The sequence below is a fragment of the Capra hircus genome, chromosome 8 (genome assembly GCF_001704415.2).
Source record: "Capra hircus breed San Clemente chromosome 8, ASM170441v1, whole genome shotgun sequence".
Taxonomy (NCBI): domain Eukaryota; kingdom Metazoa; phylum Chordata; class Mammalia; order Artiodactyla; family Bovidae; genus Capra; species Capra hircus.
The window spans coordinates 64,605,228-64,623,656 of record NC_030815.1 but is presented as its reverse complement, the minus strand read 5'-3'; the positions used below and the strand labels follow the sequence as shown (position 1 = coordinate 64,623,656).

Below are 18,429 nucleotides of genomic sequence, written 5' to 3'. Positions count from 1 at the left end.
CTAATCAAGTCTATCATGTGTAATAAAACATAATGCTGAAGGACCTATGGAATATAGTCCCAGGTGTCCACAGCACACTACCCTCATTGTTTTCAGATGTTGCACAATCACTCTACTAAGGCTTACCTTCAATTTCCCTTCAGTCTGACTTTCTTCTTTTAAATTCATATTGGATGACTGATGGCTAACATAATAAATATTTTATCTTTCTACACCCTTCTCTCAAGAAGACTATCTCTTTTTGAAAATGAGGCACTGTTAGACACCTGGACTCTAAATTTAGTTCTTAACTCTATTGTCCACAGTAGAGGCAGTGGCTTTTTAACGTTTTTACACTGCCATAAAGTATCTACTAAAATATGCTATTCAAACTTATATAGATTAAAAAAAATCACCATTAAAACTAAACTAGAAGTCCTATAGATAGAATGATCAAGATTATGGACTAAAACATAGCTCAGTGTAAGTCTAACTGCTTAGCTTCAGACATCACCTATACAGTAAATTATTCTGATACCATCTAAAAGTTTCTCAAAAAGTAAAATTTTCAGAAAATGCTAGAGGAAAAATTGTTCTGGCAGAAAAAGATCTATATAACTCTAGAATAATTTTTTTTCTGAAGTCTGGCACAGCAAATTAAATCAGTAACAGACCTGTTTCTATCCCCACCCACCTTTCTCCCAGGGTTCTGGCCTTTCCATCGATTATCGGGTGGTACATGTGGCTAGGATCTGAGGGTAATGACAGCAGGCATTTTGTTTGTGTAGAATAAATACAAAAAAGGGGCAATTTGCCAAAGGGAAAAATGTCAAAGGCAAAATAGGACAATGAAAGAAAGAAAGAGTCTTAATAGACCACAGTCCACTTATTTCTTCCTTTCAGAATCAATTCATTTGCCAAATTCTTATCTTGTTAACCGAACACTTTCAACATAAGCTCAGGACTTTGAAACACACCTTATCAAACCTCCCACCCAGATATGATTGATCAAAAGTAAACAACTCCATTTCCATATTGTTAAAGTGCTAAAAGAACACGCCTTCCTTATTAATTAAAACATGGAATCTTTATTTCTGCTCACCACAAGAATAACCAGTTTACCAGACAACTCCTTCACCCTTAAAAGTCATAATACTTATCATGGAGAAAGAAGAAAGAAACTAAAAGATTATGAAATGTTAATCTTGAATTCTATTCATATTTGCATTGAAATTTTCACCTTATTTTTCTTGGAACTTACTTTCTAAACTTTTACAGAAGACTTAAGTACTAGAAAGACAGTTGGTATCCACGAAATAAAAAGCTGGCACTCTTCTTACTTGTATAAAGTACACAGTTGAGGGTGATAAATACTGTTTATACTGAAAGGCTTAACGACCACTTCCACCTCCCACCCACTCCCAGCCAAAAAACATTTAATGGAGGACCTCACAACTTAAAATTTGTACCGGGGGAGGTTCTCCTGAGAGATCAAATACCACTGATTTGTTCCACAGCAAATAAGACAACACAACCTGCCAAATCCATGCTCAGTACACAGTAAACTTCATGTCCCCATAAATGCCACAACCATTCCATCAGACCCTAGCTGGGCCAGGTTCTATGCAACCTCCACCATAGTCCCTGACGCTAGTTCTTCCCCCTACCTATCCTGTAAGCTGACCTCTAGCTAATATTTGGGCTTTGGGGTTTCCTCAAAGGGAAGCCATGAAGCTGGGAAATTCTCTCATATCAAACAATGATTTACCTCTTTAATCCAAAAGCACTTGAAGAGGACAGGAGTTACTGATGAACACACCCTCACAGTTAAGAAAACTTGCCACTGGGTGAATGAAATTAAGGCAAGCCCTTTAGTGGAAATCCATCACCTTCACATTATAGTCAACTATCAAACAAATTCTAATTATTAACTGCTAATTCATCACTATGTACAACTAAACAGGCATAGATTCTGTTCTTATATCTTTTCATTAAAAAAGAAATACTATGAGAGGAGTATTTGTAGAACAGAAAAAATGAACAATGTTGTTAAATCAACAAGAGCTACATGTTTTAGCAAAGTCTCTTACCCGGGATTTTCAATGTAGGTGAAATGCATAACAAATGTAAATCAGAATATGTAACTCTTTCTTTAGTAGGAAAAGAAAAAACTGGAAAAAAAGAAAGAAAATGAAAAAACTCACCTTCTCAATATTTATCTGGTGCTTTCTTAACCTCTCCAGATCTGTTGGAATTACTATCTTAGTAAATTTCTGGATAGCTGGTTCAAGACGCCGTAATTTCACTTTTTCTTCATCTTCAGACATCCTAAAAAAATGCTGTGTCTCTCCTACTTGCAACAATTATCTTCTCCACTCATGTAGAAAAACCTAAAAGGAAAATATTTAAGAGTTTTAAAAATTAACTTCCATTATTTTTAAAAACCAACAATTAGGTAATTTTATAAGATATTCTGAACATATACTCAACTTGATGCTGAACCTGAGTGACTTGTTAACAAACTTAAAAATGTTTTTAAATTTATATTAATTAGAGGATAATTACTTTACAATATTGTGATGGCCTCTGCCTTACATCAACATGACTCGGCCGTAGGCATACATGTGTCCCCTCCCTCCTGAACCCCCTTCCAACCCCATCCTTCCTAAGCTAAGCTAAGTCACTTCAGTCGTGTCCGATCCTGTGCGACCCCATAGACGGCAGCCCACCAGGGTCCCCCATCCCTGGGATTCTCCAGGCAAGAATACTGGAGTCGGTTGCCATTTCCTTCTCCAGTGCATGAAAGTGAAAAGTGAAAGTGAAGTTAAGTCACTCAGTCGTGTCCGACTCTTAGCGGCCCCATGGACTGCAGCCTACCAGGCTCCTCCATCCATGGGATTTTCCAGGCAAGAGTGCTGGAGTCGGGTGCCACTGCCTTCTCCACCCCATCCTTCCTACAAGTCAGGTATATTCACTTTAAAATGTTTAGAGATTAGGAAATAGAGAATAAAACAATCAATGATCATCTCACTTATAGTTAGCTACTCTTTCCATTTTTCCTCCCTCCCATCCCCCTATTTTTCCCATTTGATGTATGTCTTTCCAGGTCTTTTTAATATAATATATGCATATATTTAAATAACTTTTTTCAGAAAACCAGAAGCATACTGTTCAAGTCTTCATCACCCAATGTATCTTTGACAGTGAATAATGTTTTCTAAACAGGTGTCAACTTGCAAAACTGGAAGAAAAAATTTTATTCTTAACATCTCTGCTGAAATATAAACATTTCTCTTGAAATATAAAAGGCAACTCTTCTCATTGATGTTCTTTAAATTGCCTCTTCCCTTTCTTACAGAGTAATTAGCATTGTCTATAATCAATACAAGTAACCAGTGACAGAGATGGAATAAGAACCCAGTATTCCTGAGAGTACAATCAAAGCTCTTTCTAATTCACCAGTAGTTTCTCTACCAGTGTTGCCGAGAGTCTAGGGTTATGTATTTGGGGTCAGAGTAGGTGATGATAAAAGCTGTCAAGTGGGCAGGCTCCAGGACCCCATACCTGCTTCAGCTTCAGAAAATTTTGTTTCATTGATTTCATAAATTTGAACTTATTTGATTTTATGTAAATAAAGGTTCTCCACTGCCTAAGTAAGCTTGAAAACCACTCTTGTACATCATGTTTTCATGCTATCTAATTAGCCACAACCTCTCCCATATTAAAAATAGATAAGTTGACTATGTTAATCTCATTGTATGATGGTATCCTAGACTGGGGTGCACAGAGATAAGGGTTCAGGACTTTGAGGAGTCACTGAATCTTTACAAAAAAACTAGGACTATTTTTTAATTATTTCAGAAGATAGAAGTCAATTGCTTTCATGAAATTATCAAAACACTCTATCACTCCACAAACATTAAAAACTATTACTTTAAATAATGTTTCTCTCTTTGAAGTGTTGGTTATACAAATTATCTTATCCACCAGAAACTTGGTCTTTACATTTGATCTAAGTTTGAAAACAGAAAAGGAAAATCTCCAGCCACCATAAATAAAGAGTCTAACAGCTACAGTGTTTAGTGGACATTAGAGTGCACAGGAAAATTCACTGTCAAAAGAGTTGGCCAACAGACCCAACAAAATGGGAAAATTCATAGCTGAGGGTCTAGAGATAATAATCTAAAAATGAAATTAAAATTGGTACATTTTAAAATAAAAATATACAGAAACAGAATTTTTTTAAAAATTAGATATGAAACACTAACAGGCCAATCTGAAAAGAAACCAAGTAAAAATTCTACAAATAAAAACCTCCAAAGCTGGGCTAAACAGTAAATTTTGTAGCTGAAAAGAGAACTATTGGCTGTAAGCTATCAGTCAGAACAAAGGAAAAAGGAAAAAGAAGATAAACAACATAAAGGATAAAATGAGAAGCTCAATAACAAGTAAGAGTCACATTCCAGTAGTCATGTATGCACGTGAGAGTTGGATTATAAAGAAAGCTGAGCACCAAAGAATTGATGCTTTTGAACTGTGGCGTTGGAGAAGACTCTTGAGAGTCCCTTGAACTGCAAGGAGATCCACCAAGTCCATTCTGAAGGAGATCAGTCCTGAATATTCATTGGAAGGACTGATGCTGAAGCTGAAACCCCAATACTTTGACCGCTTGATGTGAAGAACCGACTCATTGGAAAAGACCCTGATGCTGGGAAAGACTGAAGGCTGGAGAAGAAGGGGATGACAGAGAATGAGATGGTTGGATGGCATCACTGACTCGATGGACATGAGTCTGAGTAGGCTTCAGGACTTGTTGATGGACAGGGAAGCCTGGCGTACTGCAGTCCATGGGGTAGGAAAGAGTCAGACACGACTGAGCAACTGAACTGAACTGAAAAGGCACTATTCAAAGAGAATATGCTAAGAATTAAAGATGTAAAATTTCAAACTGAAAATGCATATAAGCACCAAGCAGCATTAAAAAACACAAATTTACCAAAATACACAGATGGGAAATTTCAGAACATTAAGGAAAAAGAAAAACTACTTTAAAAAGCAAAGCAGATATAAAAGACAAACTAAAACAACAAAAGCAGCAACTTTTCATCAAAGCAACACAGCAAAAGACAGAAATATCTTCAAAGTGGTGATGTGATATATATCCAGATTATTAAGAATGAGAGTAAAATAATCATTTTCAGACCTACAAAGACCGAGTTTATTACAAAGCCCTTCATTAAAAGAACTACTAAAAGGCATGATTTAACAATAAAGAAAATAAACCCAAAGGAAAAGAATGGCAAGGAGCAAAAATAATAATAATAATAAAGTATACTGTTACTGGGTGAACAAAGGAAGGTATGAATAAAAGAACAAATAAAAGATTTATTTTGAACAACCTGATTAAATAAAAATGTTTCCATGTAATTATTTTTCTATAATGTTCTTTATAGCAGCATAGCATCACATTATATGGAGGTTCGATGATTTAATCACCTAATGTTGACTATTTAGGATGTTTCCAATTTTCCTCTATTATAAACTACACCACAGTGTAATTACCTTCCTTACACATAAGTCCATACAACCATCTATATGATTATTTCTTTAAAATAAATACCTGGAAGTAGAATTAACAGGTAGACACATTTTTTAAGGCTTTTAATATTAGAAATCCCAAAAAAGGGTGTGCCTATTTATGTTCCCACTAGCAACATATCTGGAGAAGGACATATCAAAGTGTCCATTTATCTGGATTAAAGACTTAAATAAAAGACCTGAAGCCATAAAGCTCCTAGAAAAAAACACAGACAGTATACCCTTTGCCACTGGTCTCAGCAACGTTTTTAGATCTTTCTCCTCAGGAAAGGGCAACAAAAGCAAACAAACAAATAGGAGTACATCAAACTAAAAAGCTTTCTCAGTGAAGGAGCCCATCAACAAAACAAAAAGGTAACCTACTAAATGAGAAAAGATATTTGCAAATAATGTATCTGATAAGGCATTAATATCCAAAATATATAAAGTGAAAGTGAAGTTGCTCAGTCGTGTCTAACTCTTTGCAACCCCATGGACTGTAGCCTACCAGGCTCCTCTGTCCATGAAATTTTAATTGAAACAACTCAATATCAAAAAATAATCCAATTAAAAAATTGGTAGAGGACCTAAATAGACATTTTTTTCCTAGGACACATGAAAAGATTGTCAGTATCACTAATCATCGGGGAAAAGTTAGTCAAAACCACCTCACACCTGTCAAAACGGTTATCATCAAAAAAGACAAGAAATAATTAATGCTGGCTGCTGGCAAGGATGTGGAAAAAAGGGAACCCTTATGCACTGTGGTAGGAATATAAATTGGTGAAACCACTATAAAAAACAGCATGGAAGTTACTCAAAAAATTAAAAATAGAACTGTCATATGATTTAGCAATTCTAATTCTGAGTGTTTATCTGAAGAAAATGAGAACAGTAATTGAAAAGATATATGCCCCCTATGTTCATAGAGCATTATTCACATTAGCAAGATATAGAAGCAACCATTAAGTGTTCGAAGATAGATGAATGGCTAAGGAAGATGTGATACCCCCCCCACACACACACACAATGGACTATTACTCAGCCACAAAAAAGAATGAAATCTTGCCACTCGCAACAACATGAATGAACCTAGAGGGTATTCCGTTAAGTGAAATAAGTCAGAGAAAGACCAATATCATATGACTTCACAAATGCCTGAAATTTAAAAAGAAAAACAGAACAGAAACAGATCCATAGATACTGAGAACAGACTGGTGGTCACCAGAAAGAAGGCAGTGTGGTGGGTGAAATGGGTAAAATTTCCAGTTATAAAGTCATAGAGATGAAGGTACAGCACAGAAAATTTAGTCAATAATACTGTAATGACCTTGCAGGATGACAGATGGTTACTAGACTTATCATGATGTTAAATTCATAATGGATAAAACTGTTGAATCATTATGTTGTATACCAGAAACAAATACAGTATTTTATGTCAACTATACTTCCATTTTGCCTTTTCTGTTACTTGATACTGCTGGAATCAAGATTGCTGGGAGAAATATCAATAACCTCAGATATGCAGATGACACCACCCTTATGGCAGAAAGTGAAGAGGAACTAAAAAGCCTCTTCATGAAAGTGAGAGAGTGAAAAAGTTGGCTTAAAGCTCAACATTCAGAAAACTAAGATCATGGCATCTGGTCCCATCACTTCATGGGAAATAGATGCAGACCCTTATGGCAGAAAGTGAAGAGGAACTAAAAAGCCTCTTGATGAAAGTGAAAGAGGAGAGTGAAAAAGTTGGCTTAAAGCTCAACATTCAGAAAACTAAGATAATGGCATCTGGTCTCATCACTTCATGAGAAATAGAAGGGGAAACAGTGGAAACAGTGTCAGACTTTATTTTTGGGGGCTCCAAAATCACTGCAGATGGTGACTGTAGCCATGAAATTAAAAGACGTTTACTCCTTGGAAGAACAGTTAGGACCAACCTAGCGAGCATATTCAAAAGCAGAGACTACTTTGCTGACTAAGGTCCGTCTAGTCAAGGCTATGGTTTTTCCAGTGGTCATGTATGGATGTGAGAGTTGGACTGTGAAGAAAGCTGAGCACCGAAGAATTGATGCTTTTGAACTGTGGTGTTGGAGAAGACTCTTGAGAGTACCTTGGACTGCAAGGAGATCCAACCAGTCCATCCTAAAGGAGATCAGTCCTGGGTGTTCATTGGAAGGACTGATGCTGAGGCTGAAATTCCAATACTTTGGCCACCTCATGAGAAGAGTTGACTCACTGGAAAAGACTCTGATGCTGGGAGGGATTGGGGGCAGGAGGAGAAGGGGACAACAGAGGATAAGATGGCTGGATGGCATCACTGACTCTATGGGCATGAGTCTGAGTGAACTCTGGGAGTTGGTGATGCACAGGGAGGCCTGGCGTGCTGCAATTCATGGGGTCGCAGAGTCGGACACGACTGAGCAACTGAACTGAAACTTCAATTTTTAAAAATGTTAAATGTCCATTTATCCATACTCCAACCATTATCTCATATTATCATTCTTCTTAGACATTCAACTGGTGACAAAAAATGGTGTCTCCTTATTTATCCTGCATTCTTTAAGTTACTAATAAGATTGATTTATTATCTATTTGCATGTCTTCTTTCATCAACTGCCTGCTTGTGCTATAGGGAATATATTTCTCTTATCATATATAATACATAATAGTCTCACAAATTATCTATTACTTGTCTAACATCATTTCCTAGTTTATCCCATTGCCTCTTGCATTTTCTTCCACTATGCAGATTATTTAAGAAGCTATCTTTATATATACTATTATTCCCATCAAAATGGTTTTGAAAGTACCTGGTATTCAAACTGGTATTCCAATGCTAAAGGAACTAAAACATGCCTTCACATGTCTCTTCTACACTACTTCTAATCCTATCACTCTAGTCAAACAGCACAATATGCATAGCATATTACAAGTGTCTTATTTGGCCTTCCTTTAGTCTCTTTCCCCTCTCCAATCTTCCCCCATAGATTATCACCAATTAATATATCTAAAATACCAAAGGCAACATGCTCCTCCTTCGGACAAACACTTCCAAGAGTTCCCTATTATCTGAGCAAGAAAATACAATGTTCATAAGTAATCCACTCATTCTATTGAAATATCATCCAATCTCTACTTTTGGCTTTGCAAGGTGTTCCCTCTGTCTAGTCACTCTTTTATAGCCCATCTGCCTCTCAACTGTATGTAGCATTTGAGATACAACTCAAATGATTCTTCTTTCTCTTCCATTAATCAGTTTTCGGTATACTTGACAAACCCCAATTATTGACTATTTGGCTTATCTTCACTGTTCCCCTATGCTATGATGACAGCTTTCTTTTTTGAACTCAAAAAGTGTTATTTCCAGGTCAGAGTACATGACTTTGCCCCTTAGCATTTTGTGCTGAAGGAAAAACCTGCTGCTTCATAAGGGCCATCTTTCAGGGCAGAAGTTCTGGCCCAAGAGACTTTTCCATCTCCTGGTTTCCTTCTAGAGAGTGCTTTTTTCTTCTCTCTACCATTTCCATTTCCATAAAAGTATAATAAAATTTCCATATAAAACTAAGAAGAGACCATAACATTCAAACAACTGCATAAGGTATAGTGTTACTGCAACAAAATTGTCCAACAGTTACTCTGATGACAAAGTAGCTCAAATAACATTTGTAAGCTATTACGGGAAGGTCTTAATACAAAATGTGGCTTAAGAGTGTGACTAAATAACAAGTTGAAAATATTTTCAGCATTTCTTGATTTTTTAGTCAAAAAACTGGGAAATATTTCTGGTATAATTCAAACACAGGATACAAAATATATTTACATTAACATCACAAATATTTAAAATATGCTTACGAAAAAGCAGTGGGAACACAAAAATGACTGATTTCCCAAACTTCTGCAGAGTTGTATTACTTTTGACTTTTTTTTCAAGTGTAATGGAATATGTGGGGGAACAGAATTGTATCATGACAATGATGGTCAATACACAATTAAAATACATTTATCAAAACTTACAGAACTGTATACCACAAAAGGTGAAATTCTGTACATTAAAAAACAAAAACAACAAAATGTGGGGGAACCCACAATGAAATACAAACTATAAAAAATAAACTGTATTACAAATGAACATAACCACACTGAAAGCAGTGGTGGCAGAAAATAACTAATACAGGTGACTTTGGAAAACAGATGCTGGACATTGGTGTCTAGATGTGAGATACGGGGCTTCCCAGGTGGTGCAAGCAGTAAAGAATCTGCCTGCCAACGCAGAAGATGTAACAGACGCAGGTTCGGTACCTGGGTCAAGATCCCTGGAGGAGGGCATGGCAGCCCACTCTGGTATTTTTGCCTGTAGAATGCCATGGACAGAGGAGCCTGGTGGGCTACAGTCCATAGCGTCACAAAGAGCTGGACACGAGTGAAGTGACTTAGCATAGCACCGCACAAACTGGATAACACAAGGTTAAAGACAACAACAACAACAAAAACTACACACAACTCTACTGTTCTCTAGTTAGTAAATTTGTTTCTCATAGGACTATGGGTTAGGAATTCTGAACTAACAATACATTATGTGTATTACTAGGATTGAACAAATAAAAAAAAATATTTTGTAGAACACAAAAGCCAGATTTCTCACTGTTGAAGAGAGAAGTTACAAATAAGGGGCAAGACTGTAATGAACAATGTGGTATTTTTCTAGAAATAGAAGTATCAGAATAAACTCCAGTTTAAAAACATACATATATATATATTACATGTGTATATATATAATTACATGTGTATATATATACACATATAAACATAAAAATAAAATATAAATCTTTGTAGATGCATGGGTACATATGTGTGTGTGTGTGTGTGTATATATATATATATATATATATATGCCTGTATCTCCATGACATATACAGATACACAGTTGACCTTTGAACAATATGGATTTGAATTGCAAGGGTCTACCCACAGGGAAATTTTTTCAATAAATACTACATGATCTACAGTTACTTGAATCTGCAGATACAGTACTGCAGATACAAAAAGTCAACTATGGAACCTCAGTGATTTTGGTATCTGCTGCAGGTCCTGGCGGAGAAGGCAATGGCAACCCACTCCAGCACTCTTGCCTGGAAAATCCCATGGACGGAGGAGCCTGGTAGGCTGCAGTCCATGGGGTCTGAAAGAGTCAGACAGGACTGAGCAACTTCACTTTCACTTTTCACTTTCCTGCATTGAAGAAGGCAATGGCAACTCACTCCACTGTTCTTGCCTGGGGAATCCCAGGGATGGAGGAGCCTGGTAGGCTGTTGTCTATGGCAGCCTAGAGTCACACAGAGTCGGACACGACTGAACCGACTTAGCAGCAGCAGCAGCAGCAGCAGCAGCAGCAGGTCCTGAACAATTCTCTTGGATACTAAGGGATGACTGTATAGCTAGCTAGAAATATACACATTTATACATATACAATGGGCTTCCTTAGGTGGCACTAGTGGTAAAGAATATGTCTACCAATGCAAGAGACACAGGAAATGCCGGTTTGATACCCGGGTCAGGAAGATCCCCTAGAGGAGGAAATGGCAACCCATCCCAGTATTCTTGCTTGGAGAATCCCATGGACAGAGGAGTCTGATGAGCTACAGTCTATAAGGTTGCAAGATGTTGGACATGACTGAGGGACTGAGCGTGCATATATATAAAATATACACACACACACACCCCTTCCTAGATGTCTTCTGCCAGGTACTAGAAACAATGATATGCCAGTAGCAATGAGCACACCTAGAGCCCAGATCCTTTGGTGTTTAAATAGTACTCTCCAAAAAAGAAACCAGGGGTCTTTGGAGAACTGGTGGATTCCAGGATAGGGAAAATGTTAAGAGAAGCCTGAAGCATCTTATGAGGCCAAAAAGTAAGGCAGTTTAAAAAAAAAAAAGGCGGTCAGGGGGTGGATGGGAGTCTATTAAAAGGGCACAGGAAGCAATCTGAAAAAAAACTTCCAATGGATGAAGTTGGAACAACTTGAGACATAAAATAAATAACAAAAGTGTAGGAAAATAACCAATAGAAAAATCAATGAGTCCATACTGATACAAAAAATTAATAAAGAAATAGGATAAAGGGACAGCTCTTCCTTACCAAAAAATTCCAATTAATAAATTAAGAAGGAATGGGGAAACAAAACATCACTCTAATAATTACTGAAAGCAAGATCCATTAATGGATGCTAAAATCAGCAAATTAAAGCTGGAGGGGAAACAGGATATCTGAATGGTTTAAAAGTTCTACCCCAAGATACTAACTAAATACAAAGAGGAAAACAGTTATTTTACAGTAGAGAATCCCAGCAGATACTACCTTAACCAAGTGATCAACCACAGTGTCATTTCATGCACTCCCTTATGATAAACTATTGAGAAGGGCAAATACACTTCTGTGGTATTAACAAAAATATACAACCGTAATGTCATTCTGAGAAAACATCAGACAAAGCCCAACTGAAGGACACGCTACAAATAACTGACCAGGACTCTTCAAAAGTGCAATGGTCATGAAAAACAGGAAAAGACTTCAAAGTTGTCACAGATTGTAGACGACTAAGGAGGCATGCCAACTAAATGCAACACAGGATCTTAGATTGGATCCTGAAACAGAAAAAGGCCGTTGATCTAAAAAGTGATGAAATCTGAAGAAACGGTGATTTAGTTAACAGTGTTGTACCGAAATTAATTTCTTCCTTTTGGTAACTAACTGTATTATAGTTACATAAGATGTTAACATTAAAGGAAACTCTAGACAACTCAGATACTTCTGTAACTTTTTTGTAATTGTAAAATTATTTCAAAGTAAAAAGTCTTTTAAAATAATATGCGAACTGTTTCACATAAGACAGGTCAAACATTTAGAAGTCAAAAACTGCAATCGTATTCACGGCACTTAACACTTGCGGCGGGGGAGAGGTGAGGGTGCCAGGTGCTTTACAAACTTAACCTTGAGTGCTTACAACTATTACCAGCTGAGTACCATACTACTCAATAAGGAAAAAGTACTGGGATATTAACCAAATTACTTAAGGTTATTTATAAGGGAAAAGCCCGTTTCTCAGGAAAAGTCCAAAATTGCAGGCAATGTCCCCTTCCAAAAAAAGTGATGAACACCTTCCCACATTTGCCTACGCCGGTGGCACCAAATTCCCTCAAGCATGTCGCCAAGTGTTTCTGACTGGGGGAAGGGGTACTGACTTTGGAAAGAAAAGTCAAGGCCCTTGGATCGACCTCCCATATGATCTGTTTTCTGAGCCTCCGATTCCGAATTTTAACAAGGGGGGGACTTCGATGTGGGGCTTTCTGCGATCCACCGCCCTCTCGCCGGTCTGGCTGACAGGAGGCTGGCTCCCACCTCGCGCCCCAGGACCTCCCCTCACTTCCCTTGAGCCTCGTACCGTCCCTCGCAGTGTCATCCACCGCGCACCTGGGCCACAGAAACCAAACGCCGTCTCCCCTCACTCCCGCCCAGGAACGGGTGCCCGGGCCAGCCTCTGGACCGAGACTCCGGCTACCCTGACGATCTGGGACCCACAGTGCGTCAACGGGCAGGGCAGAAGACGGAAACTTTTCCACCCCGAGACACGGGAGGCCGTCAAGCTCGCCCGGTCGGCAGCCTCCTTATACCCGCTTCGAACAGCGCCTCCACAACCGAAAACGCCACTTCCAGGAGTCGAGTAGAGACCCCAGAGCGCTCGCACTTCCGACCTGATGCCCTGCTTCCTGTGGGGTGTCCCTCCCGCGCCGGGTGCTGGCACCCTGCCCACCACTTCGGTCACGGCCTGACACCCCCGAGGCGGCTTCTCGCGAGCCCCTTACCTCTCGCCGGGGCGCCGGAGGCGGGTAGGTGCGCAGAGCGCAGGCGCAGGGGCGACGGGGGCGGGGCGTCGCGATAGGCGAACGGTGCTCCGCCACGCCCCCTCCCGCCCAGGTCCTGCCTTGCGGGGTGTGGCCGGCACTCCAGGGTGTACAAACGGGGTTGCCACTCTGGACTATTTTACAAGCTGGTCTTTATTTGCTGTGGGGTGGTAACACTGGAGCTAGGAGGAAGGAGACGCACGATTGCTTTTTAAGTCTGTTTTTTGTGTTTTAAGTGTGAGACAAGTCACATATGTATAGCCTTTTACATTTTGCAATCTTTTTCTGTCCCATTTTCCACTCTTTAGGAATTTTACTGGTGGGCTGGCGGGATGTTGTTACCTCTTCACACAGACAGAAACTGAAGCCCAGAGAGGTTATACCTTCTCCCTGTCGCTCTTCCCCCAAACCCCAAACCCTCTGAGGTGGACAGGGCACAAGTTTAAATGTAAAAGGGACAGAAACTGAAGTTTAGACTAGTGTGTTTCCTCCCAAATATGTTAGGCCCTTAATGCCAACTCCCTTGTTCCAGTTTTATAGATAATGAGACTGAGGCTCAACAAAGAGTTTCCAATGACTCACTCCAGTTCAGCCAGTTAGTGACAGAGTTGGAACTTCAACTGGGTTTCCTAATTTCCTTCTCAAGTTCTTCCAGTTATACCAGCTGCTACCAATGAACAAGCAGATGGTCGGCTTTGAAGCCCTGTCCAGTTCACAGGTCCTCCTCCCCCAATGGCCTGACTTCCAGATCGAGCCTTTTCAATTTGTATTTGAATATTCAAATAAGTTGCTCAGAATGTACCCACTGATTATATTGTCCTCAGAAGCCATAGCTTAGGAAACAGCTTTTAGGATATTCCAGTGGAGTGGGGATAGAGGTCAAAATCGGTGACCAATGACTATTAGGGCTCTGTAAGAATTGCCTTGAAAGGCATTTCTAAAATAAAGCAGAAAACCTGCTAAGCATTTCAGGTTTTCTTTGTGGGTATCACAAATGCTGATTTTTGTTGTTCTTGTTGTTTTTACTCTAGGAATGAGGTACTTATAAGATTTTAATTCTAAAGAGAAAAATTAAAGTATTAGGCAACACCATGGGAAAATGTTTTCATTTGTTTTTTATGCAATGGTCAGTTAAACAAGAGCTACTGAAGTAAAGGTCATTTGAGTTAAGTTCTGCAACAGCTACCCCAAGCACACTAGAGAGGTGTGACATACAAGGATTGTAAACTTGAACCTAGCCTTCTAGGTGTTTATGTATATGTTTGCTATAAGTCAGGTATGTCAGGGTAACTGGATAGAACTTTTTTATAATTACAATTATTTATTTTTAATTGAAGAACAATTGCTCTATAGTAATGTGTTAGTTTCTGCCAAACATCAACATGAATCAGCCATACATATTTCTATGTCCCTTCTCTGGAAACTCCCTACCTCCCTCTCCAGCCACTCCTCTAGGTTGTTACAGAGCACTGGTTTGAATTCCCTGAGTCACACAGCAAATTCCCATTGGCTATTTTACATATGGTAATGTATATGTTTCCATTTTACTCTCTCCATACATTCCACCTTCTCCTTCCTCTACCCTGCCCCATGTCCATAAGTCTGTTCTCTATGTCTGTGTCTCCATTGCTGCCCTGCAAATAGGTTCATCAATACCTCTTTCTAGATTCCATGTTGTTGTTGTTCAGTCTCCCAGTCATGTCCAACTCTTTGCGACCCCATGGACTGAAGCACGCCAGGCCTCTCTGTCCCTCACCATCTCCTGAAGTTTGCCCAAGCTCAAGTCAATTGCATTGGTGATGCCATCCAGCCATCTCATCCTCTGATGCCCTCTTCTCCTACTGCCCTCAATTTTTCCCAGCATCAGGGACTTTTCCAGTGAGTCAGCTGTTGGCATCAGATGACCAAAATACTGGAGTTTAAACTTCAGCATCAGTCCTTCCAACAAGTATTCAGGGTTGATTTCCCTCAAGATTGACTGGTTTGATCCCCTTGCTGTCCAAGAGACTCTCAGGAGTCTTCTCCAGATTTCATATATATGTGTTAATATACGAAGCAACAGTTAGAACTGGACATGGAACAACAGACTGGTTCCAAATAGGAAAAGGAGTACGTCAAGGCTGTGTATTGTTACCCTGCTTATTTAACTTATATGCGGAGTACATCATGAGAAATGCTGGGCTGGAGGAAGCGCAAGCTGGAATCAAGATTGCCGGTAGAAATATCCATAACCTCAGATATGCAGATGCCACCACCCTTACGGCAGAAAGTGAAGAAGAACTAAAGAGCCTCTTGATGAAAGTGAAAGAGGAGAGTGAAAAAGTTGGTTTAAAGCTCAACATTCAGAAAACTAAGATGATGGCATCCGGTCCCATCACTTCATGGCAAATAGATGGGGAAACAGGGGCTGACTTTATTTTTCTGGGCTCCAAAATCACTGCAGATGGCAATTGCAGCAATGAAATTAAAAGATGCTTACTCCTTGGAAGGAAGTTATGACCAACTTAGATAGCATATTCGGCTTGCCAACAAAGGTCCGTCTAGTCAAGGCTGTGGTTTTTCCAGTAGTCATGTATGGATATGAGAGTTGGACTGTGAAGAAAGCTGAGCGCCGAAGAATTGATGCTTTTGAACTGTGGTGTGGGAGAAGACTCTTGAGAGTCCCTTGGACTGCAAGGAGATCCAACCAGTCCATTCTAAAGGAGATCAGTCCTGGGTATTCATTGAAAGGACTGATGCTGAAGCTGAAACTCCAATACTTTGGCCACCTGATGCAAAGAGCTGAATCATTTTAAAAGACCCTGATGCTGGGAAAGATTGAGGGCGGGAGGAGAAGGGGACGACAGAGGATGAGATGGTTGGATGGCATCACCGACTCAATGGACATGGGTTTGGGTAGACTCTGGGAGTTGGTGATGGACAGGGAGGCCTGGCGTGCTACAGTTCATGGGGGTCACAAAGAGTTGAACACGACTGAGCAACTGAACTGAACTGATACAATATTTGTTTTTCTTGGATAGAACTTTTTAATCTAACAGTTTGTTAGCTTGATTTATGATCTTTAAATATTTAGACATATGGTGTGTGGACCTCTTTTTGTACTCTTGCCTGGACCCTGAAGTTGTTAGGAGCAGGCCCTGCTGCTACTAGCCAACATTTTCCTGAGGTCTTATAAACCAGGAGGACAAACAAAACAAAACAGCAATAAATAAATGGAAAAGAAGAAAAATATTCTTTTTAGGTATTATGATTGCTTTCTTGGAAAACCCAAGGAATTAACTGAAACAAGTAAAGTGTCTAGAAAAATAGCTTTCCTAAATATCACCTATTAAAAATGTAATGAGAGAAAAGATCAAATAGCAGAATTTAGTTTGTACTTGTAAGGAATTACAGGAGCTATTTGAAGAATTAATAATAGCTAAATGGGGTAAGAGTGAAGGGAGGGATTTCCAAAAGGCCTGAGGAAACTCTGGGGGTAATGGATATGTTCATTATCTTGCTTGCGGTATTGGTTGCATGGGTGTATACATGTGCTGAAACTTACCAAATTGTCCACTTTATATGTATGTTTACAGCTTGTCAACTATACCTGAATAAGGCTATTTCTTGAGGCAAGGTGTGTGTTTTCATTTACTTAGAACCTAGCACCTTTCTTGGAACAGACTAAGGAAACAATGTATATATACTATATGCAGTAAGATCCCCTGGAGAAGGAAATGGCGGCCCACTCCAGTATTCTTGCCTGGAAAATCCCACGGACAGAGGAGCCTGAGGGGGTACAGTCCATGGGGTCACAAAGAGTCGAACACGACTTAGCATCTAAACCACCACCACATAATTGTTCCAGTATCATAGAGCAAGTATATGGAGAGACTGAGAATCAAATTCAGATTTGGCACAGTAATATAGACCTCCTAGGTTATCTTCCTAGCCCATTCCTTTTCTGGGAACTGCTTCTCCCCCAACCCCAGGTCTGCAGGCCATCAGCAGATCTGGCGGTCACTTTATACAGGTGACCATATGCTCCTGACCATAGCAAATTGGTCCAGGAGGAGACCCCTGACCCAAACTAGAACAATAAGAATCTGGAATTGAGATGGTTTGTTTCTTGAATGGAGAAAATGCTCACAGAAGAGCTCCTGGTAGCTGTGTTTTTTAACTCTATAGACTGCTGAATCAGAGGAAGCCATGCTGCTCATAGAGTCCATTTAAAATTGTGGAGAGATGATTGTATATATATCCTAGGTCATGTTGTTTAAAAAGATTTTTTTAACTGTAGGTCATGTGCAAAAAAAACATTTGAAGCCATTACCTTCACTAAGTTTTTTTCTCGCCATGAACAACTGAAATATCTACTGTAGTTCTAAATGTATTCTACTTCCAACCATCTAGCATTCAAACATTCCAATCATCTTGTGAACTGAGATGAAAAAAGGTTAAAAATAAAGTGATGATAGTGGCGAGCTTTAGCATTAGATTGGGGATTCCCTCACAGCTCAGTTGGTAAAGAATCGGCCTGCCATGCAGGAGACCCTGGTTCGATTCCTGGGTCAGGAAGATCCCCTGGAGATGGAATAGGCTACCCACTCCAGTATTCTTGGGCTTCCCTTGTGGCTCAGTTGGTAAAGAATCCTCCTGCAGTGTAGGAGACCTGGATTATCCCTAGGTTGGGATAATACCCAGGAGAAGGGAAAGGCTACCCATTCCAGTATTCTGGCCTGGAGAATTCCGTGGACTGTACAGTCCACTAGGTCGCAAAGAGTCAGAAATGACTGAGCGACTTTCATTTTCACTCAGCGTGAGATTAGCTGGGAGAGAACATGTAACTTTCTGGGGGTGCTAGAAAGTTGCTGTATATTGATCTGTTGTGAGTACATGTATGAAAATTTATCACCGAAGATGTGTGTATTTTGTGTGAGTTATACCACAATAAAATAGAAAGAGCTAGCAATCTTTGATTTAAAAAAAAAAA

General features: G+C 39.5%; 1 protein-coding gene across 3 annotated transcripts in view; it reads right to left on the bottom strand.

The window, feature by feature from the left end:
• The window catches only part of STX17 (syntaxin 17), a 71,941-nt gene extending 58,464 nt beyond the window's left edge, over positions 1–13,477 (bottom strand). The window contains exons 1-2 of one of the 3 annotated variants that reach the window (XM_005683916.2): positions 13,419–13,477; positions 2,184–2,369 (exon numbers count right to left, since the gene is read on the bottom strand). In XM_005683916.2, the coding sequence (XP_005683973.1) occupies positions 2,184–2,306 (123 nt within the window). In that variant the 5' untranslated portion in view covers positions 2,307–2,369; positions 13,419–13,477. Of the gene's footprint in view, positions 1–2,183; positions 2,370–12,997; positions 13,260–13,307 lie in introns of those variants that run through there. The other 2 variants (XM_018052242.1, XM_018052241.1) reach the window with 2 other exon arrangements.